This window comes from Hippopotamus amphibius, chromosome 4, assembly GCF_030028045.1.
Source record: "Hippopotamus amphibius kiboko isolate mHipAmp2 chromosome 4, mHipAmp2.hap2, whole genome shotgun sequence".
NCBI lineage: Eukaryota > Metazoa > Chordata > Mammalia > Artiodactyla > Hippopotamidae > Hippopotamus > Hippopotamus amphibius.
In genome coordinates, this window is record NC_080189.1 from 79775031 (window position 1) to 79798460 (window position 23430).

The window sequence follows — 23430 nt, forward strand, 5'->3', positions numbered from 1 at the left end:
TGGGTACACTGAAAGGGAACAGATGGATGTAGCCTGGCCAGTTGAGAATGGAGGGAAAATAATTTTTTTTCTGGTATGGGCCGCTGAAAATCAATCAGGGACAGAGACACTTTGTAGCTCAGGGAAAAGCACCACGTTGGAGTCCAGGCTCTAAACCCGGGGTCTTTGTTTTTGTGTCCTTTATAAAGTAGCCCATGGGGACAGCAGGCTGGGCAGTGGGAGCTCCCACTTCCCAGATTTGGCCCCAACAGCAGATGAGTCCGGTGGAGAGGAAAACCCTGAACTTTCAAAAGCATCCTCCGGCGAGAGGGGGAGTTTCAGGGTTGGCCTGGGGAAATGTACAAGGAGAGGGAGAGCCAAGGTGGGGGCCGGGGGGGGGGGGACTTGTGATCAGAGAGGTCTTAAAAGAAGAAAAAGGGAGCCCAAACTGGGAGCGGGGAGAAAGGGGAGCGATGGAGGCGGGGTGGGAGGCGAGGGGAGCAGGCAGACGCTGCCGGGGCGCTTGGGGCACCGGGGTGGGGGGCGGCGGGGGCGTCCGGTCGGGGTGGCCAGCGCGGTCGGGGAGGGCGGCGGTGACATCACTCCCGGGCCCCCTTCCCCTCGCCGGGTAGGTGGGGCCTCGGCGCGCAGAGCGGGCGCGGGGTCAAGGAGGGGGAAGAGGAGGAGCGGGCTTGAATGTGTCTGTGTGAGGATCGGGAGGGGCGGAGGAGGCGGAGGGCGGGGAGGGAGCGTGCGCGTGGCTCGGGGCGCCCGGGCTCCCCCTCCCCCGACCCCAACCCCAGCCCTCGACCCCGGCCCGCGCCGCCTCCTCGCCACCGCCCGCGTCGCCGCTGGGACCCGCTGCGGGCGGGGAAGCGCGGGCCCCCGGCGCGGCCTGGAAGGAGCGAGAAAGCAAAAGTAAGGCGAGTCGCACTCCTCCAAGTTTTCCCAACTTCGCCCCCTGCGGCGGCAGGCGTCCTGCTGCTCGGCGCGTCCCCACCGCGCCGCCGGAGAGTGGCAGAAAGAAAAGGGACGGGGCGGGGGCGGGGGCAGAAGGAGCGCGAGCGCGAGCCGAGAGTCCGGCAACATCTGTTAAAACTTGGGGGAGGAGGAGCGCGGGGAGGAGGAGGAGGAGGAGGAAGAGGAGGAGAGGAGGGAAGGAGGGAGCGCGAGGGAGGGAAGCGCAGAGCCGAGGGACAACTTTTCCACCCGTGAGTAGCGGCAGGCTGCGCGGGTCCGGGCGGGGGGCGCCTCCAAGCCCGCGCGGGTTTCCAGGCCGGGATGGGACCTTCTTCCAGAAAGTCGATTGGATGCCAGGAGGGGAGCGCGGTGGGGGCTTTCTTTCTTTCTCTCTCCCCTCCCTCCCGCGGGTGAACCAAATCAGAACTGTCACTCAGGGCCTGTGAGTCAGAAGGGATCGGATTACAAGATCCCTGAAACCGATGCCGGAGCCGCACGAGCGGGCGGGAGCGGGCAGGGGCAGCGCCACCGCCACCGCCACCGCCGCCGCCGCCGCCGCCGCCGGCGCGCTCGCACACTCGCCCTCGCGCCCCCTCGCCGCCCCTCGCCGCCCTCCCCGCGCGCCCCGCGGCCGCCCGCGCCGCACCATGCCCGCCGCCGGCGCCCCGCGCGCCCTGCCCAGCCGCTCGCCGTAGCCCCCCGCGCCCTGCCCGGCCGCTCGCCGTAGCCCGAGTCGCCCGCGGCCGCAGGGAGCCCGGAGCCGTCCGCCCGCGCCCCGGACGCGGGTCTATGGGAAGTTCGGGGACTTGACAGCCGCCGCCGCCGCAGGTACGTCCCGCCCGAAGTTCTTTGTTTCGCCGGGCCCCGCACCGGGGAGCCCGCTCCTGCGGCCGCGCCCGCGCCTCCAGGTCGAGAGGGGGGGTCCCAGACGGGGGGCGCGGGAGGAACTGAAAATGGCTGTCAAAAGGCGCCCAGATTTCGGGAGCAGCCGGTAAGGCGTCGGAGCGCGTCTTCCCTTCGCCCCCTCCTGCCTGATGCTCCCCTTCCCAGCATCTGACTCGGCGGCCATCCGGAGACGGACTGGAGAATTTCACCTCCAGGAGTTGGAGGGCGGGGGGAGGAGGACGAAGTTTGCTGCAGCCGCGGCTACTGCGCCCCTCGCGCCCACTCCCCACCCCGAGGGCTTAGAGGAACTCCGCTAGCCCCCGAGGCTCCGGCGCCCGCCTTCGCACTGTTGCGTCCCCCCCTGGGGGGCCAGGCGCGGCAGGCGGCGGGCGGCGAGGTGGGTGCGCGCGAGGAGCGCGGCGGCGGGGGCTTCCTCCAGCCTGCGCTTCCCATCGGAGGCGGGGGGGGGGGGGGGGGGCGGGTTGTGGTGTGAGCCGGGGGAAGAGAGGCGCGCCTCCGTCCTAAGAGAGGAAAAGTGAAAGTTGTACCATCTGTGGATGATTTGGGATTCTTTCATTTCTTTTCCTTTCCAGGGACAGCATTAAAAAAAAAATAAAAGAAAGTAAGGAAAAGACGACAAAAGAAATAAAACCACTAGAAGCTGCAGGTCGTTGCGGGGGGGGGGGGGGGCGGTAACCCTGGCCCATGCAATCATCATTTAAGAGGCCGCATTTTCACCTAGCAGAGCTGGGTATGAATCACTCTGCAGGGGACAGTTACTTTCTGGAGTTGCAGAGGGCACATGGGCGGGAGGAGGTGGAGAGGGAGTAAATATTTACCCCAAACTTGGAGAGTTTGTGAAGTGACTTCTAAGCAGATTGCCAGATGCCGAAGCTTCACCGCACACCCAGGCCTTTTACCCTCCCCTGAACTTTGTGCTCACATCCCTGATTGCACCGCCTTCGGGAGATGCCATCCCGAGAGCCGCTGGACCCACGCTTCGCTTGCTGACCCGGTGTAAACAGAGGATGAAGGAGGCATCCTCCCCGCAACTCCCCCCCTCCCCCCCCCCCCCCCCCCGGGTCTCATCTCCCGGATGTGCAGTCCCGAATAGATTCTGGCCTTGGGTACAGCGCTCGTGGCCCTCTGCCAGTTTATATGTACATATATTTATGTAAAACATTTTCTCCCAGCTCTCTGCCAGCTGTTCCACATTTTCCAGCTGCCATTTCAGTTTGAAATGATGGACTGTCCGCATCTCCAAGTAAAAGCCCCTTAGTCGGAGGTATGGCGGGGCGGCCGCTGTGCAGAGACCTGGACAGTGCCATTAGCCAGACTGGTTCTAGAAAACACCTTCTGCTCTCCTTTATCTTTCTTTCTTCTTCTGCCCAGTTCGTCTCTCAAGAGCTCTTTGCTGGAAATTCGCGATAATTAGGCTTTTCCTTCCCAATATGATTTTGGACAGAATTGGGATGTTTTTGAGATCCCTGAAGTATGCGTCTGGTGGAAATAAATTAACTTTTAAAAAGCGTTTCAGCTTGAGTGCCTTGGGCATGGCCGGTGAGGCCCGATGCCTTGGTCATTTCTATTTAAGGCAGGAGCTATTCATGATCCCCATGTTACACTTTTTGTGTTGTTTGGTGACTTAGCATATTATAGACCGAAATCTTCAAGAATTGGCCTAAAGTATTAATTTTGAGTATTTATGTAATTGCTCTGTAATTTGAATAGGTGCCTTATTGATTGATTCCTGTAATTATTTCATTTAGGTTTTAAATTAAAAATTAATAATAGTCTGACAGTTTCTTAATTACATGTGTCAAGATTATTTTGAAGGAGGAAAATGCTATGTTTCAAAGTAGTGAAATAACCTCAAAATCGCTTCATCTTTCTAAAGCAGAACAGTATTTCAGTTGAGGGGCTATATTAAAGCAGTGGTGATTGGCTTCAACAATGTAAACTGTGTGAAGTATCTAAAGAATTTGTTTATGTTAGGAAATATTGGTCTTAACCTGGTACACAAACACTTTGGTCACTTGGACTATAGTCAGACCTAAAACAAACAGGAACTAACATTTAAATTAGTTGTAATAGCATACTTATAGAGAGAAGAGGTTTATTTTATACTAAAAGCTATTTAATTAGAAACTGCCTGCCTAAGGGGAGATCCTTTCAGGGTATATAATCCTTGAAGTCAGCCTAGGGAAGCTTGGGTTTCAGATGCCTGAATGAGTCCAATGTGAGAGGAGTCCAGTGAAATTTCACACACGCAGAAGCAGTTTGAAAGGTATAGATTGTATTGTTATGACCAGGCTAGTAGGTTCAACTCAGGTAACTACCACTTCCCGGTACCTTTAACGTGTTTGTATTCCTTGATCCAACCCTGACATAAACACATTTTTTCCCAGTGTGTCGAATTTGCAAAGGACTACAGACAGAAATGAGAAAATTCAGTAATGATGAAAAATGACTCTGGTGAATTATTTCATTACTTATTTAATGAAAGAGTCATTAATTTATCAGTTTGATGCCCAAGCCTAAAAGTTGAACTTTCCTTTGTTTCTTGACCAGTTTTCTTAATTACCTGCACGCTGTAAAGGTTTCAGACTTCTGTGCTTTGCCGTTTAGGGGTCCTTCCATCTATGTGAGGTAGCCTGCTTACTGAGATTCCCCTTGCCCTCTTTTTTTGAGGATAGGGTTTGGGAGTTTATGAAAGGAAACAATTTAATGATCATTGTTCCATGCGCTGACTTATATGGAGACAGTGATGTACTAAGAAAAAGCAGTCTTGAAGGAAAAGTGAATCAGTGAGTCATGAAATCCTCAAGAAAACCTGAGTAATGGAATGTTAATGCTTTTAGACTATAGTAGATTATCTTAAAAGTCAGCCTTTTCTTCTTTATGCAATTGTTGTAAATCCCCAGCTAAAGAATTCTTTGAAGGAGGTTTTAGTTTTGCTGGCATCCATATTCTATAGTCGGTCTGATTTGTTTTGGAAGATTCAAGAAATTTTCTGCCAACTTATGAGAGTCAATTAAGATGCTGACCTGACTACAGAAGAAATTGTGTGTGTGTGTGTGTGTGTATGTGTGTGTTTTGTTTGTTAACCACAGGATTCCACTCTAATAATGACTTCAGGTTGTCTTTTCATTAAAGGCTACTAGAAGATGCTGCCCATCACTTCCTGTTGTCATTTTTCCAGAGGAGAATTGATTTGTTCTAGTTTCAAAGCAAATAAAGGGAGACAGAATAAACAACAACAGAGCAGGGGGAGCGCTGCAAACTTTTTTTCAAGTACTTTCAGTGTATTTTTCATCTCTACTTTTATTTGATGGGGCCTGTGAAATAGAGCTGTAGACTGGCGAAGACTTTAAATGAAATTTCACACTTTGATGATTTTTTTTTAACTTTGATATATTGACAGCAAAAGGAGCTGCAAAGCTTTTTTATAACTTGAGCAGTAACGCCAAGCAGCAGTCAAACGTCTCTGTGCATTTGTGTTTAACTGCAGAAGAAAAACATGTCCATGGGCAGTAGAGGTTCTTATCAACCCCCTAATCCCAGATCCCAGCAAACCTTGAGGGCATGCCTCAGATCTTGCTGAAATCACTGTGGACTCTCACAGTTTGCAGATTAAATATGCTATGTGTTCCTGGCTGCAACAACAGTTTTATGAGCTCACCAAGCTTCCTGTTTTAAGATCCTTTTCTTAAGTTTTTAGAAGCTGTTAAAGGCAAAGCTGCCTGGAGTGAGTGGTACTTGTTAATTTCTAGACACCCTAGATGTTTCATGCTCTCTTTGGAAAGTGCCAAAATTATGATTTTTTTCCGTCGAAGGGCTACTCTTACAGGGGGATAAAGGAGGGGAGCCGTTGGAAAGAAATGGGATGTTAACTGTGTTGGCAAGTGTATTCGATTGCAAACTTTATGTGGTGTCTCAATTGTTTCAAGGCACTTTTCCTTTGCCTCGCCCCTTAAAATTAGACTTTTTCCACTTGTAATTCTAAATGCACTATATTTTAGTGCCACACTCCTTAGCTACTCCTGACCACTTTCAGGTTTTTTTTTTCTTTAATGTGAAAGTGTTTTTTGTTCCATGTGTGTATATTTCAACCCGACAGAACGTCCCGGAAAATCTATGGCTCTCTAAAGAAACTGAATGAACAGGCCATTACCTAGTTAATAAGGTGGCATTGGAACCTTCCAGCCCCCTTCCTGAAAGGCAGTATTGTGTTGAGCTCCGCATATGCATCTGCAGTATCTGGAGTTGTGTCCTCATATTAGGGTGCTTTTGCATTTTGCATACGAGTCATAATTAAAAAAAGGAAAATACTTACATCATTGTCCAACGACATGTCACATAATTCCCAAGAGAATGCGAGCCAATTTTGTGCTTAAAGGTTATTCAATGAATGAAATTGTGAAAGCCCATTTGTCAAAGTACTGCCTGGTTTCTGTGAGTTTTCAAGCCCCAAATTCATTGTCTGCCCGGCCCCGCCATCAGTCATCAGTGTATTAGCGCTGCCTTCAGGCCATGCGGCCCAGCACTTCTTCACACCATTATAGCTTTGAAAGTGTACTCTGTCGACTTGTAGAATTACTGCTCTGATTTCCGCTTGGCTGGGTTTGAGGTAAGTCCCCTCCCTACCTTCTAGCTGACTGTAATCCTTGCTTTCTTTTAAAGCTCCTTTCCAGAGATTTAGGGGAAAACTTTCTTAAGGGCCCTGTTGGCATCACACTGTGGTTTTGTTGTGGCATGCAGTGTACATATAAATTGTACCTGCAGTAAATTGGATTGATTGCTAGCCTCAAACAGCTAGTGGGCTTTTCTTTTCTTTACTTTTTTTTTTTGGAGGGGTGGAGGGGTGATGGTGTGTGTGTGTGTGTGTGTGTGTGTGTGTGTGTGCATACGTGACACAGGAGTATGTTTGAAACATAAGCATTTCATGTGTATTTGGGTAATTTGTTTTGCCGCAAAATGAAATTAAATAATGGAAGATGTGCCATTTTATTTAAATCTCTGTCTCCTGGAGTACCTTCAGAAGGCAGTGTGACATCTTATTTGTTCATTTTCATGTGGAAATCTGCAGCTTTAGCTACTTGCACTTTGGGGGTGGGTACCTAAAACACCTAACAATATTCCAGAGTGCTATACATTACAAACTATGGATTTTTACCAAAAGAGACTGAAAACTCATAATTCAGTTGAAAGCTAACTCTCGAATTCCCATAATGAAGGAATGAGGCAGTAAACCACATTCTCGATTTTGTCTTGTGATATTTTGAAAAAGAATCATTCCATCTCAAGGGTGTTACCTGTATGTTAGGGAACCTCAGGCAGCAGCTCAAGAACGAAGCCTTAATGAACTAAGATGTATGGAAACCTGAATGGAGCGTGGACCAGGCCACGCCACTTCAGGACAACATCTGCTGTTTGAACTGTGAGGTTGGAATGAAATTCCACACCAAGGCATTTTATTGGGAGGGTGACTCATTTGATATAGTTTGCCTTGGCAGTTTTGTACGTGATTGGTGGGCAGAGTGCGAAAAATAAGACAGCCAAAGAATTCTGCAAAGTTTATTTGCTGAGTGGACCAGGGAGTAATTGTTACTAAAAGCCCTGATTAAAAATCCTTAAATTATGGGAAATGTGGTTTTTAAATTGCAGTTAAGATTCAAGAATCCCAAGTTTAAAAATCAGGAGGATAAAGTATGATGAACACCCAAAGGATATAGGTCTCATATTTGAGATGGTTTAAAAGTATATTCCTAGTCATAGAACATGTACTCTACCCTCTTAAACTTGATTGTAGCAGCATACCTGATTCTAGGAACCAGAAGTTATACAAGTTCTCAATTGTGATTTTTAAATTTAGGGTTTTTTTTTCCTTCTGAAAATGTGTGAAAACTTTTAATTCCTGTAAACCTTAGGGAAGTGAGACAAGGGACATCTTTGATCAGCCGTGCTGTTTTTTTTTTGTGATATATGTGGGTTAAAGGGAAATACAGTTTTCATGGGCTTAGCTGATCTATAGACTGATAGCTGACTTACAGATCTCCTTTTCTGTCTGAGGATAGTCTGTCTCCAGCAAACCCACAGAAAATGGGGGTGCCAGCTCCTGGCATCTGCTGTGCAGGGCATTTTGTGCAAAGCCTAACCAAAGTATATGCGACTGGTGTTTTATAGTTTTTGCAAAACTCAGAAACAGTAACAAGTATTAAATAGAGACCTTTACCCTTCAAATGTTTCTCATAAAGTCCTCCTGGCAACAGACAAAGTCAGAGTAGCTGCTGATCTTTCCTTTTAAATACACATGGCAGAAAAGTAAAACTGGTACACCAAATGTCATTTGTGATTTTAACGCCAGTAGTGATGATGACTTCATGTCAAATATGCTTTTCAGTGGTTAAGGTTAAATATATGGGTTTCTTCAGACTCAGACTTGGAGTTAGAACTTATGGTTACCAGGGGGAAGGGATAGTCAGGGAGTTTGGATTGACATGAACACACTGCGATATTTAAAATGGATGACCAACAAGAACCTACTGTATAGCACAGGGAACTCTGCTCAATGTTATATGGCAGCCTGGATGGGAGGGGAGTCTGGGGGAGAATGGATACATGTGTATGCATGGCTGAGTCCCTTTGCTGTGCACCTGAAACTATCACAACATTGTTAATCGGCTGTACTCCAATATAAAATTAAAAGTTTGAAAAAATAAATATATAGGTTTCTTAAAAGCTGAGATGTAGTTAATCTACTAAAACCAAACTCACTTAATCCATAGCCAGGCAATTATTTCCCCTTAGAGTAATTCTATTCCCTTTTCGAGTAATTCCATTTGGGGATGTCTGTCATGAATACTGCTTATCTGAGATTAGGAGCTTCAGAAATGGGAAAGAAAGATCCCAAAACAGAAGGCAGCAGATCTGGGCAGCCCGCTAGGCTACCAAAGACCATTTTTGGCAAGTTGAACAGATAGGAGCTTTCTTATTTGCGGTTGAGGCTTTACGCTTTCCTAATTATGGGGGGGAAGATCACATGTAAAGGTAAAATAATTGCACATTTAAAAATACTATAGTTAAAAATTCATGAAGATTTCACTAAGAACTTATGAAGTTGAGCTCGCAGGAAAGAAAGGCAGTGCAGGCAGGGAAGGGAGAGGAAGCCTTAGGAATCTTGGGAACTGTTGGTGTGTCAGAGGTTATGCATATCTAATTGATTTTAAGTTCAGAAAATTTCAAGCACCAGGAAACATCAACCACATTAGAAACCTGTAAGAGGTTTTGTATAATGCTTGATCATGTGAAATCCACTGAAATGTTTCAAATTCCCTAAATTTTGCTTATGGAAACTCAGGTTACTTCTCACTTCCAGAACTGCTCAGAAGTTAAAATCGGTATTAGTTTGTGCCTATTGATTAAAAAAAAAAACAAAAAACTTTTCCTAAAGCAGTCATTTTCTTTAGGAACTGAATTTTAATGCTGCAGGAAGGTATAACTATTTAATAGGAATTTTACCTAAACGCTTGCTCCAAGACTAGCGTCTTGAAGGAGCAGCTGATCTGCTAGTAAGTAATAGGGTATGAGAGAAATGTCACTTTTCAGTGATATGGTGGCGGCTCCTGAGAAATCCTTACTCAGGCTAGTTCCGTCTGGATTTTCGGAACATTAGCATATTAGGAAGTTCATTCAGCTTATAAATATAGGGGCAGGTGTAGGTAAGTGTACTTTTTCTGGAGGAAAGCCTTATTCCTCTTGAGCAAGAGTTCCCTGAGTTGCAGAGAATCATTTCTCACTTAAGGCCTAATCACAGTGCTGTTCAAAGCGCTGCCCTGCCTCCTGCAATGCCTCCTCTTTTCTCATCCCTCCTTGGCAGTAGCTGTGTTAACCCATCAGAAACTGACCAGGTTGCCACTCATCAGGCTTTTAATTTAGTTGTTTTCAATCTTGAAATGCATTAAGAAAGAAAAAACAAAATCAGGGCACTGAAAAATAAACCAGCTGGGTTAGGGAAATAAATGAAGTAGGCTGCTGTTCACAAAAGGATGCCGTATTAGTTTATAACTACTGTTTCATTTCACCTTCGATTAGAAAGTCGTTTTATACAGTTCAAACATCATTTCAAACGTTGGTGTTAGCATTGGTGCTGCCTTTTTAACTCTGCAAGGGTTTAACCCATCACGGAGTCCTGCTTGTATGCGCATCCCAGGGTTCACTGCCGAGATCGGCAAGGGGAAAAGCTGATTTTTGCACATGTTCCCAGAATTGCGATTTCTCACGCTCTCCATTTACTGTGTAAAGCCTCGTAGTTAAGGTTGAACTTTGGAACCCCACTGAGGGCTCTGCTCCCTGAGAGCCCATGAGATGGGTCTGTGCCTTCACCATTCACAACGCCTAATCTATGTAGGGCAGTTGATGAAGGAACAACATTTGGAACCGGGTTAAGAGCCGGGGAAGCGAGTTAGAAGTTTGTTGAAGTGAAGCACACAGCCACTGGTTTCCCGAAGACGTCAGGTGTTGCGCAGTGTTGCCCTGTAGTGCGATACACAGGGTGTTGCCTTGCAAAGTATCCGGAAAGTTGCATCTCCCCAATTCAGCGGGTGAAACAGCTGTGTGAATGCACGTAGGGCGGCCACCGACCCCTGTGTGCTGGAGATGCTGCCGGACCAGCTGTGCAGGGAGTTTTCTGGCGCCCGCGAATCCTCCCGGGGAGCGGGTAACCCGGGTGGTGCAGAGTGCAGAGTGCCGCTCCTTGGGCGGTGGAGGCCCTGCCGGGGGCCGATCGTCCCGACGCTGCTCAGCGCTATCCGGGAGACGCTTCTGGGAGGCGGATCGGAGCAGGGCCGGCCGATTCCAAGGAGCCGCCGGCAGGGAGCTGCGGCTGGGCCTGCCCGCGCCGGGGAGGGAGCAGACGGCGAGACGGGCGCCCCGGGGCCGCCGCTGCACCGGCTGCGACCGCGGGCGGGGAGCGGGGCCCGCCTGGCAACGCCGAGACCCCGGGGGCAGGCGGCTGGAACACGGGGTCGCCGTCGAGGTGTGAAGACGCGGACCCTGGAACCGTGCGGGGAACAGAATGGAAGGTGTCGTGGAAACGCAGGATGCGAGCCCTCCCAGGCAGCACTGACCAGAGCCCACTGGTTACTAAGTGAAAAAACAAACAAACAAACAAACAAATGACAACTCGTCTTTGCAAAGATGAAAGTTTTTGGCTTTCTTTTCTTTTTTTTTTTTTAATTGTAGCTCCAAGTGGCAACCCTCAAGAGAGGGCCGCCTGAGGCTGTGGGAGGTGGAAAGTGCTGTTTCCAATGCAGGCTCCTCCCCCCCCCCCCCCCCCCCAGTTTCTCTAAATTGGTAAATGTTGCAGCTTTTATTTGGCCGCCTTTCATGTGGTGATGCACGCTGCAGCATCACCTGGTCAGTGGCTCCAGGACACGATGTAGGAGGTTTTGTAGGAGGTTGACGCAAGTTCAGATTTATAATTTAGAAAGGAAAGACCCACCTGTGGGCAGGTTGCTAGTAGGAGAGGGATTGGGTTTAAAAGAGGGTCCAGAATTAATTGTGCCCTGGGTTTAGGCCTTGAGGAAATTACAAAAGGATCAGGGACAGTTGAATGAGGAAAAGCCATGACTGCTTTTAAGAAGGAATTTTCATTCCTGCGTTTACCTATGAAACGTCAAGCTTTAGCAGGCCTCTTAGAGCACTTTTTCCTGGTTGCAGGTTTTTTGATTTTTTGTTTTTTTTCCTGCATACCCAAGCTGCTGGGATTTAAACGTCAGCTACAAGTAGGTTTTTTTTTTTTTCCTTTTTTTTTTTTTTTTTTCCCACAAGCATAAAAAGTCAAGGGGCATGCCAGCAAATCTTGCAGTGGTGAAAAGGATTGAAGGAGAACAGTTTGGCCTTATAAGAAAAGGAACAGGGTCTAAAAGTCTCATTTCATTCACATCTAAAAAGCAGTGGCATGTTTTCCTCAGAGGAAAATCTTTGAAGTGAAGCAGAACTGAAAAGTCTTCCTTGAGAGTTATGTTCTAAATAAATTATACTTTATTATTTAAGAAAGGCCAGGTTTTAAAAGGAGTCCTATAGGCTATAGCCCTAGTTATGTATGTTTTAGGATTCCATGAGGAATTTTTACTGGTCACTTCTGTACCTTATGCTTTCCTGTAACAACTAAGGACTGAGTTTCTCGACTCAGCTGAATATTCTATGAAAAAATTGCCACCACAGCTAGAAGCAGACGTTCTTGTCTGCTCTCTAACTCTTGGTGCAGAGTTTTGATGAGGTGTGAGAGTCTAGAATGTTAAAACTTTCTCCTTTGTAACTGACAGGGACAAAGTTGGGTTTTTATCAGTAAAATAAGCTGATATAATTTATAGGGATATACAGGAAGCAGATGTCTGCCTTGGCAAGTTGCCAGTTTTTATAGCCTTGTTTCAAGCATAAACCACACTTTTAAATAATTAGTTACTAACTAATGAGATCCAAAAATAAGTTGTCAAAATAGAAGAAGGGGGTAGACTTTTGAGTGACCAAGGGTCTATATTTAAAAAAATCCATTCTGAACAGGGGGTAGGGGGTAGGAATTAGTATTCTCCAAGACCATTAATTAGTGCAATTTCAGTCAGTGCCTGGGGCTTTACCTTTTCTCACTGAGCCTCTCTCTGGTGATGAGTATTTGGAGGGTTTTTATTGCTTTGTTAAAATGAAGTCCTTTGCTTGGGGGAAAAACCAACAACTCCATAAAAACCAAGTTTGTCAAGGAGCTTCGGTGACTTGTCTCTTCACTGCTATTAATTAGTTCCCTCTCCTAAGGAAGAGACAGACTGACTTCCTACCAAATCCCATCTCTTCATGGTTTTTGTTTTTTTTTGTTTTTTTCTGGTCCATTAGTTTGTTTCTGTGTCCAGTATTCGTACACTCCATCCAGATTTGACCGATAAAACTGTACGTGTATTTTGAGGGAAACAATTATAGTAAGTGCCTGTTTCTCCAAAGCGGTTGAGAATGGAGTGTTTTGATTAATTAAATATTTCTATTAAAGTTTTTCGTTTTGGTATAATTTGCCAGTTTACAGAGAAACACTGGCTATGAAGAAAAGATGTGTAGCTAAATTGATGGCAATTAATATTTAAGACACTGTTGAATTGTCCTGGTTATGGGATCATTGCGGGACCCCTTATTTACTCAGTAAACATTCTTATAGGTATGAGGTGCTGGGGGGATAGCCAGGAGCTTGTCCTCATGGAGTTTAGGGTCTAGAGGGGAAGACAGACATTCAGCAAAGATTTGGGACAGATGCAAAGTTCATTATTGGGAGGGGAGTCGGGATGGGCTCTTTTGGGCTGTTGAAATTCAGTACTTCATTCATTAGTTCATCCAGTCTGCAAAGACTTCACAGAGAACCTACAGCATTGGGTATAGAGGAGCAAACAAAAACACATAGAGCAGTTGTCTGCAAGCTTCGCTGAGACTGATCGTCACCAGTGCTAGTTCAAATAAAGGTTCCAGGGGCCACCTCCAAGACCCCATCAGGGGCTGGACCTGCAACTCTGTTTTGCAAGCACTGAAGCAAGGCTGATTCAGGTGACTTTTTAAACAGTGCTGTGGAATGGGTTGAATTGTTCTTGTGGCGTGCGTTAAAAATGATATTTAAATCCATTTGAGAGGAGCATTCAAAAAACTTAAGGAATCATTCCGAGATTGGTAGAGCTGGAAGGGATGGTTGAAAATTGCTCCTTCAAGGATTCGTTGTCTGTATTGGAGGACCTGTAATCTCCTGGGAATCAAATGGAGAGTTTTTTGTGTGTTTAAGGGTATTCTGGGGGGAGAGGATCTCTAAGTTTTAACATATTCTTAAAGGGGACTGGACACCCCCCACCCCCGCCCACAAAGTTAAGTCCCACTGTGTGACACTTGTGTGACAGACGAGGAAACTGAGGCACTGAACAACTCCAGGGGGCGCCAGTCAGGCCCTCCCCTGTGAACTTGTGCACCGCGGCAGCCTTGAGAAAGGAAGGTTTATAGTCTTTCACTGTTGCAGTCTGTCTGGGCTCTTTGAGGGATGTTTTTGAATTTGGAGTGGATCTTGTCATTGATGTGTAAATTTAACCTCGGCGTCTTTTTGTCTTTTTTATTCTAGAGAAGCTGTTTTTGAATAACTTGTGTGTTTTACAATGAAAGCCACTGGATAATCAAGGAAAAGAAATAAAAGTTACCGGAAAGGCTGCTACTCCGGGGCCCTGAGGCCCCCGGGCCTTCAGCTTTTCCAGTTACTTTTTCTAGATTGCTGTTCCCTTGCAAGTTTGAGTTCAGGATACTAAAAATCTTCCGTCTGGTACTTTAACTCTTTTCATCTGTGAAGCACTTCTTTGTTTTATTTCACTAATCCTTGTTTTGGTGGAACACGGTGACATCCACTAAATGTAGAAAATAGGTAGATGACTCCACGGAAGAAATGCCCACAATCTAGAGAGCTTGAGGGAAACGTGGTAGAGAGGGGACTTGTCATCCTTCCTTGTATTCTTTGTAGGTGTAGATCATGACTGCAAAAAATGAAACATGAACCAAACCAAGTGAAAATTGATGAATGATGAGTTAGGGCGATTATCACATGAATGAAACTGGTGAAAGACTAACTGCCCTTGCTGAGTTTTAATATCTCATAAGTGGCAGCAGCCTTTGCTGTGGGCAATCTTTTTTGCCTCTTCCTGTAGGGTCCAGAGTGTGTTGTTCTATCACCTTTGTTTGTTTTAAATGTAACTTGAATGGAAATGTTCTCCTGTTTTAAGAAAGCTGAAAGCGTATGGTTTTCCTGAATGAATTAGGTTTCAGAGGCGTATTGCCAGTAACATATCTTAGTGAGGGAAGCAAAAATCACTGGCTGCTGGAATTCTCAGATTCAGAACCTCGAGCTGGGCTTGGATGGGAGAAATTGCTGGTCACTCTTTAAAACGTCTAATTAATAACTAAAAACCTTCCTTCGCGTGGAAGGTTGACCTACTGCCCCTTCTTATAAAATCGCCCACTTTCTTATAAATGGTGGAGGCATTTGTAGGTGTGGCTTGAAGGAGTAACGTGACACTTGGGTTTCTGACTATAAACACAGCTGAAAATGGAGATGTTCAGACCATTTAATAACAAATGCCCGGTAGAGTAGGATTTTGGGAAAAGTCCCACATTATGGACAAGTCCCTCTGTCATAGGGATAGATAGAGAGACTTGCATGTGTAGACAGAATTCGACCGGCATATTACTAGAACGCTAAACGCTTTTTGCGAGAACACCTGTAGGGAAGGGGCTTCCAGATTTTGAATGGGCTGATGCTCTAGGCACCTCCTCAGGTGACAAGTGAAGCGGCCTCTGGAGGGCGATTTCCTCTTTTTCTTATTTGAAGTTGATGGTGCTGTTGTTTTTTTCAGGGGTTCCTGGTTGCCTAGAGCTGAAGTAATGAGAAGGCGTCATGGAGGCCCAGTCCCAGAGCTCCACGACCACTGAGAAGAAGAAAGTGGAGAATTCCATAGTGAAATGCTCCACTCGACCAGATGTCAGTGAGAAAGCTGTGGCCTCCAGCACCACTTCCAATGGTGAGCGGCCACGGGGATCACCCGCAGCTGAGCCTGCAGTCCTTTTCTGTGCTCTGCGTTCCTTGGCAATTGAGTATTTGCACCTAGAACCTTGTTTGTTCTCTGAGAGGCTAAAGAACCCAAAATGCAGGTGGGGGTGTGGGGCGGCTCAGGATGGGCAGGCTTTAGCCATCTCTATTTTGGCAGTGAACCTACTCGTTTTCTTCCAAATTTTCTAATTTGAGATGTAAATGGGATAGGTTATTTATTATACGAAGTTCCTGTTTTGGCATTTTGGAAATCATCTTGATGAGCCCGGCCGGATTTCAAAATACTTTGCATTTCACATGGAAAGTCTCCACTCTTCGGGATAATCAGTTATCAGTTATTACAAAAGACATAAAAGTTGCCTCGTCCAAATTAGCGATAGGGTCCCCTCCGGACCCCAAACCCTAAGGAGTCCACACGGAAGGGTTTAAAAAGTTGTTAATGGTTGAGCCTCAGGTAATGGTTAACAGTTGAGCCTCATCTAGTTTCTGAGATGCAGGTTTTGCTATTGGTGTATAAAAATTTAATGTCCTTAATTTGCGTTCAGAGATAACAGAGAGCCACTGTTTCTGTATGCTATATGTTTTAATATTTTAAGCAGAGTGTTGAGAGGCATTTCAATTCAAGCATGGAGCATTGAAAATAAATTCCAGAGCCCCCTCTGGTAAAAACAGACTGAATAAGTTAAGAGTAACCTTCACTTCCTTTCCCTGCCTTTCAGCTCTTGAAGGCCATCAGCGCCTTAGCTTTTTGTAGGTTTCATAGCCACCTGTTGCCTCCACGAATCACACTCCACTCTGCCATGTACCCTTAGGAAGAATGGACTGGTCCTGGTTCTACCTGGGTACACGGATTTGCATCTGCTGAGCCAACCTGCTCTCTCCATCCCTGTGTGTTTATACGTATTTTATTTAATCCAAGAAAGATTTGACTAGGTTGATTTCCAGTTTTTATATACAATAGGAGGGTCAGAGTCGGCTTTGGAAGGTAACAGCCCAGAAGTGAAGGCTGAAAGGGCAGACATCCAGTCATAAAGCTGTACCTTCCTGTCTGAACTGTGGCACTTCCTGGCCCTGCTCTCTCTGCCCATCCTGATCCACAGTGTGTGCTGCTCACGTGTCCTTCCCCAATGCACCAGTGTGCACTGCTGGCTTGACAGGGCAAGGGGAGGGGCTGGCATTAAAACTGCCGGCTAATGAGTCCCATTTTGAATTGACCCTCAGGGGAGATCTATTTATGTCTGAGTTAAAATAATGTATTTACTTTACATACAGATGAAACTGTGTCTATATTTCTTTGTTGATTTGTGGTCTTTCAAGTCAGGACTAGAGCCTATTTTAATGGAGCCAGAGTTTTGCTTTATTCCTCTGATGAGGTTATAGAAGGCATATTTTCTCCTTAAAAAAGCATCCTGTGGCCCTTGTTTCTTTTCTCTAGAGTTTGGAAAAATTAGACACGTCTCTTATTTCAGAAATAGAGTCAGTCTATGCCGTGTAGGTGATTTGGTAACTTTAATAGCAATTTTGTAGGAATAATCGTTTTCTGGGTATCATGCCTCATGAAACATCAACTCTGGGTGATTTTTATAGCGGTGTGCATGAGTGTGAGTGTGTGTGAATGAGTGAGTGTGTGTGTAAGTGTGTGCGTGAGGACAGGCGAGGAGCTTAAGTGGGTAGAAGCCGATGCTGCACCCCGTGGAGCCGCCATCAGCCACTGTCCTTTCTGTGAATTTCAGCAGAGGAACAGCTGCGATTTGTCCTGGTGAAGGTGCTGCCGCTTGGACACATGCTGGGCAGGTTTTTGGTGCTGCTGCGTTCATCTGGAGCTACTGTGACCATGAGTTCTCCTCACTAACCTGCTTAGGGTGACCAGGAGCAGAGCTAACCTAATCAGCCTGGCAGCCAGGAAGCCACTGGGGAACAATAGCCAGGGAAGGAGCAGTCATGGTTTACAAAAGTTAGTCCTCGAGTCCGGAGTGACCACAGAACCGACTCCGAAACCAAGTTCCACGGGCTTTCCACCCAGATCAGCCTGGGTCCTTGAAGCACCTCCTAAATGGGTGTAAGACATCCTATCTGGGGGCAAAAGCTCATTAGTCAGGTTTGCAGGGCTCCTGAATGAATGGTAGCTGTCCTAGAATTATGTGGGCTCTAACCATTTTTTTCAGTGTTCTGTTGCTTGTAAGGGATTGACTCTTTATTTTGGGATAACATAAAGACCTAACCCAACGAAGGAAAATGGAAGTAGGGTTTTTAAAGCATCAATGGCAGTCCTGCTTGGAAGATTCCAGGAAAGCCAGCAAACAAGTTTAAAGATGGGAAAAAGTGAGACAAAGGAAAATAAACTTTTTTCTTCGTGATTGCTTTACGGAAGCAACGCTAATAATTGTAATTTATTTATTTATTTTTTTTACAAAGTCCTCTGCAGGATTCATCTTACTAGTTCAGAGCCCCTTTACACCCCAGGATTCACGCTCAGGGGGTGTGGAATGGCTCAGCTTCTTTGTTCTGCCAGCTTCTACCTGGCGGCACACCTGCCCTTTACTCTCAGTTGTGGTCCCTTTGCTAGTCTGGGTTTGATTTGGGCTTTAGAGTTGGTGGGGGTGGACTTGCAAAGGTTGGCACACTGTCATTGCCATGGTCATCCATCTATTTGTCTGTTCTGTCTGTCTTCATTTCTGTCTCTGCAAACATTTCAGGAGTGCTTGGATACCTCCACTGAGGGTGTTCACAAAAAGGAAATGAAAATTACTTGGATCCTATAATAGGTGGTACCAATTGCTGCTGTTTCCAGGGGGTTCTTATGGTTTCCTTACAAAGCTCTGCAGTTCAGAGATTTGTAAATGAATAATTAAAGATGAGTTCGGCACCAAGATATATTATGGATGTACTCTATGTAGTTTCTCCCCTGTCCACAATTTCAAGATTACAGTACACCAAACAAAAATGCTTTGTTATTAGCGCTGTGTTAGGTTGACTTAATGAACTTTTCCAGCCATTGTGTGCTGCAATTTGTTCCTGATTGTGAGCCTTCCAGCCAAACCACGCACATTCCTCTGCTTGTCCTTACAGATCTGTTTTCTCACTTTTCTCAGCTGAGTATCTACTCCTAGACTAATAGTCACACAGAGTTTTGTTTAAACGTACACATACACACAAACCAAAATGTATGGTTCAGAAACCTGGAACAGTGTTTTAAGGAAGGGTTTGTCTCTTAACATTGAAGTTTAAAATAACACAAGTGAAAAACTGTTTGAAATTGTAATGGATAAAACACAGACATATTGATTTTTGTAACATTTAAGAACCTATATCAACATATGAAGCATTCAGTACTCTTATTCAGGGGCCACAATGTGTGCTTCATGTACTATAGTTTGGTTTTAAGCTTTAGTGTTTATTTATTAAGCATAGATGACAAAGAGAAGTTTAGTTTTCTGAGTATTTGTTCAGTGCAATTGACATGTAAATGATCATCTTTGGTGTCTAAGAAGGTGTCTTTCACATTTAAAGTGTGCCCGCAGATATTAGGTGTCATTGTTTACTTAAAAATCTCTAAATCTGCTAATATGCTAGTATCTCAAGTAAAATGCCTTAATGATCTGGTTTTTTTTTCTGGTACTGCTTCATTACTTTCCAAGCTACACGTTGTATTTTGTAAATAATAGACATTTTTTAATCTAGATGTTCCAGTGTATTAAACATTCTCATTGTGCTATAAAATTTCCTTTAATAGACTGCAAATACTGATTTTTCTATGTGAAGTGTTTGTCTCATTTTCGGCCTATGATTTTTTTTTAAAGGAGTAATCTGATATTTCTTATTCACCACCACTCTGCTTTAAGAAAGAAAGCAGCTAATAATAAACGTATGCAAGTCCTGGTTTGGGGATCTTTTATCAGATCAGGACTTTTATCGGTTATTGGGAACATACCTTAAAGTGATAGAATGCAGAAATTATTGTCTTAATGGTGATGCAACGTGAAACCAAAGTTGATAGGTTAATAACAGAGAGGAAGTTCCTTGTTCACTTTCATTCTTTCAAAAAGAGGGCTTGGTTCTCCTCTGCTTAAAAAAAAAATTCTTTGAGGTTTCTGAGGGGGATGTGTTGTAGCTTGCAAATAAGTAGGAGTATTTTTTTTTTTTTTAACTTTTGGACACTTCCTGGCCTTGTGATTTTCTTTCATACTGTCCAATAACTCCTATGAGTATTAATCAGGATATCTGTTGGTCTCCTGGCTGGGAATAAGATGGCTCAGAATTTTGTTGAGAGTTTGGAATTCACCCACTGTTCACCACCAAGATCTCTTGTCTCTTTGACCTTTTTTTATGGTAAGAGTTTATGTAACCTAATTCTGCTCAGAAGTGGGTGGACAGTTCATACCAGAAAGCCAGTAGGTTGTGAGTTTTAGGTTTCTTGTCCCTTTAGGTGTTCAGTTCCTTTCTTCATGGCCACATCCCATTTCCTAGCACATGACAGATGGACTGATGGATGGAAAGGACTTTGAGATAACATGGTTTCACATTATAGGGTGTTGGATAGGAGCACCCCAGGGTTTGGGCTGAAAGTTTGGGCTGAGTTCTGGCAACACCAGGGACTAGTTTGGTGAGTGTGGGCAAATTCACCTCTCAGAGTCTCAGTTTTCTCATCTGTTTAGCAAGGATATTAATTAGACCCACTTCACAGGAACTCCAAGAGGATTAAGTGAGGCAATGCCTGGACCCTCCTGGTAGGACTGCACACAGTAAGAGCTTGGCAAACATCAGCCATTGCTCTTAGGACAAAGCATGGGGATGAGTTAAATGTTATGAATCCAAAACAAAAGGATTGTGTTTTCCTGAAAATACACATAGGTTTTGAAATTAAGGGGAAAATGTTTGGCAAAAGTAATTTTGAATTTGCTGGACTCTGTCTGAAGAATAGTTCAAGATGTTTCACAAATCCCCCAAATGACCAAGTTTGCACATCTTAAGGAAGAACTATAAAAAAAAAAACCCCAAATTTCTCTACATTCCTTCGAATGGCTTCTTAAGCCAGAAAATAGGGAAAATGATTTTGAGAAAATTTATTTTGATTTCTTTAACCTTGAAAATAACATTGATTCTATGTCTTAGCACTAGAAACAGCATATGGTACATCCCTTTTCTTGATTTTTTTTTGGGGTAAGCTGTTTCCTTTCAGGTTCGTGGTACCCATTTATAGGGTAGTTTGCGCTGCATTAAATTTTATGCTTTTTAAAACAGCTTTCATGTTTTTTACCAACTAACTCATGACGAATAATCTGATTCTCATAAGAGCCCTGACTCTTTTGAGCTCCTAACTCATGTGGTCCTTTACCTGGCAACCTCTGTCTTCCTATTTTGGATGAGTGTATCGACTTTCTTCTGGTCACCCAGGCTTGAAACTGCACGGTCACCTTTGACCCCTCCCTCCTTCCGGCTTCCCGTGTCGTACCCGTTTTGAGGTCCTGGTAGATTTTCCTCTGTAATTATTCACCCATGGGTCCGTTTGGGTCACCCTACCACATGATGCTATTTCAAACCTCACTACCTCATGCCTAGACAATTAAAGTAACCTCCTCTCCAATCACTCGGCCCTGATTCACGGAGCTGCTCCTGCCCAATGAATCTTTTTACAGTTATGCCACACCCCTACTCTAGAGCCTTCAGTGATCCCCAGCTACTTATAAAATAAAGCTCAGAATCCTTTGCTTAATATTGAGTTATCTTCCAAAATCTGACCCCAGTCTGCCTCTCCAGTCTCTCCAATCTGATTTCCCGTCTGTAACCTGCGCTTTAGCCAAATTGAAGGGCTCCTCACCTTCATTCACGGTACACCTCCACAGAATGACCTTTAGTCCTAACATCAGTGCACATTGCACGTTTACCTTCTTAAGGGCAACTCTGCCCTCCATCTCTTTCCATATAGTCTTGTGTCCTTTGGGGAACTACCTAATAACACATGATTTTGCAGGGGAGTGGTGGGGATTTAATTTATTACTATTTTAATCAATAGACTATGTTTTATATTTATTTATTTCTCTCTTTTGGCTGCGCCAGGTCTTAGTTGCAGCACACAGGATCTAGTTCCCTGACCAGGGATCGAACCCTGGGCCCATGCATTGGGAGCGCAGAGTCTTACCCACCGGATCGCCAGGGAAGTCCCTCAATGGATTATATTTTAGAGAAGTTTTAGATTTACAGGAAAATTGATCAGAAAATAAAGAGAGCTCCTGTATACCCCTTTCCCCCCTCTCTCGCAGTTTTCCCTGTTGTTAATTGAGGGACTAATATGGATACACCATGGTTAACTACAGTCCACAGTTTCCATGAGGGTTCATTCCTTGTGTTGTGTGTCCTATTGGTTTTGACAAACGTATGATATCCTGTAGCTGCCATTACAGACTAGTTGCACTCCTGAAATTTCTCTGTGCCCCATTTATTTATCCCTCCCCTCTTTTCCATAATACTTGAAACTTTTTGATGTAGCACCTGGTTTTTCTTTTCCCTGCCCCCACCCCATCCCCCTTCAGTGTTTTGGGCTTAGAGGGCCCCAGCCTACACAGTGCACAGACCTGCCGGAACTTCCCTTGGCACAGTGGGGCAGGGGGATGTGTAGCACACAGTGGTGTGGATGCTGGGATTTGAACCCTGGCTCTGTCAGTTTATCACTGTGTGATCTTGGGCTAATTACTTAACATCTCTGAGGCTGGCACGGTGAGTACCCAAACCTGGTAGCTATTATTAGTAATAGCAATAGCCTCTTCTGGATAAAATCTGGCAGGATTTAAAATAGTGACATTTTTCATCTCACTCCTTTCAACACAACATCATTTGTTAATAATATGTGCATGGTTAAGCTTTAATCTGATTGAGAGTTTTAGAAGGTGTTGGTTTACAGAAAATCCTTAAAATGTGGTGGCCATCAGGACCTAGCTTCACAGACAAGGAGATGATAGCCGCTGGGATCAGGAAACAATACCTCAAATCACTGATCTTGAAATTGGCACAAATTGGATTTAAAAAATCACATCTTTGGGTCTATTCCTTATTCATAAATACACCTTCACATTATGGGATGAAATCAGTAATTCTGTGCATATGGGCTTCCCGAGGGCAAGGCTGCTCTTGTCTCTTGTGTATAGCTACTGGATTTCTCCTCCAAAAGAACAATTCTTGGGTGCTCAGAGAAATCAGGAGTACATCTCAATCCCTTCTCACCACAGTTTTCCAGATTTGGGAGTAGAAAGAAGCCACAGCATTATGTGTTCTGCTTGTGGGAAGTGTCTGGGTTGCCCTGATTACTTGTGATCCAGTGATGTGGGTATTTCACATTTTCAGAAATAAACTGATCAGCATCAGAAACAGAAACCGGAGAGTGGAAACTCGGGCCCAAAATGGTGCTTAGGGGAGGGCAGTTCCCTCTGGGGAGGTATCTCCATGGCCTTCTGCCGGGTACCACTTTGAGCCCCAACTTGGGGGAAGGCTTCTTCTTCAGGAATGCTAGAGGATGCCACACAGAGCATTGGGAACCATGAGGGTCCCAGGCAGAGAAGGAGCTGGGTGATGGTGAAAGCAAAAACCTTCCTGTTATTGTGTTTACATGGAAATCTCACCGAATCCACATGCTGTGATTTCTATCTGTTTTTAAAATGTTACAGCATCCTTCACTCTTTTTGGTGTATGCTGCTATGAGTTTTGACAAATCCATAACGTCCTGTAACTACCACCACAGTCAAGACACAGAACAGTTCCAGGCCCCTCCCCACCAAATTCTGACAAATACTTGTCTTTTTTTTTTTTTTTTTTTAAACTCAGTATAGTAATAGTTACCTTATGAGTCACTGACAAGAATAGAAAGCAGTAGAACTGCAGGAGTTGCTTGATGTTATATACATTTTTTGTTTGGAAAGAAATCATGAGTTTTTAGATACTGTTAGCTATACTCACTGTTAGTTTTTTTCCTTTCTATCTAAATATTTCATGTTGAATTGGTA

At 45.0% G+C, this 23430-nt stretch overlaps 1 protein-coding gene across 2 annotated transcripts in view; it reads left to right on the plus strand.

The window, feature by feature from the left end:
- Nucleotides 1-1104: 1104 nt before the first annotated feature.
- The window catches only part of GLI3 (GLI family zinc finger 3), a 289281-nt gene continuing 266955 nt past the window's right edge, over nt 1105-23430 (plus strand). The window contains exons 1-2 of one of the 2 annotated variants that reach the window (XM_057731922.1): nt 1105-1190; nt 15243-15407. In XM_057731922.1, coding sequence (XP_057587905.1) covers nt 15284-15407 — 124 coding nt within the window. In that variant the 5' untranslated portion in view covers nt 1105-1190; nt 15243-15283. Of the gene's footprint in view, nt 1191-1573; nt 1768-15242; nt 15408-23430 lie in introns of those variants that run through there. The other variant, XM_057731920.1, reaches the window with a different exon arrangement.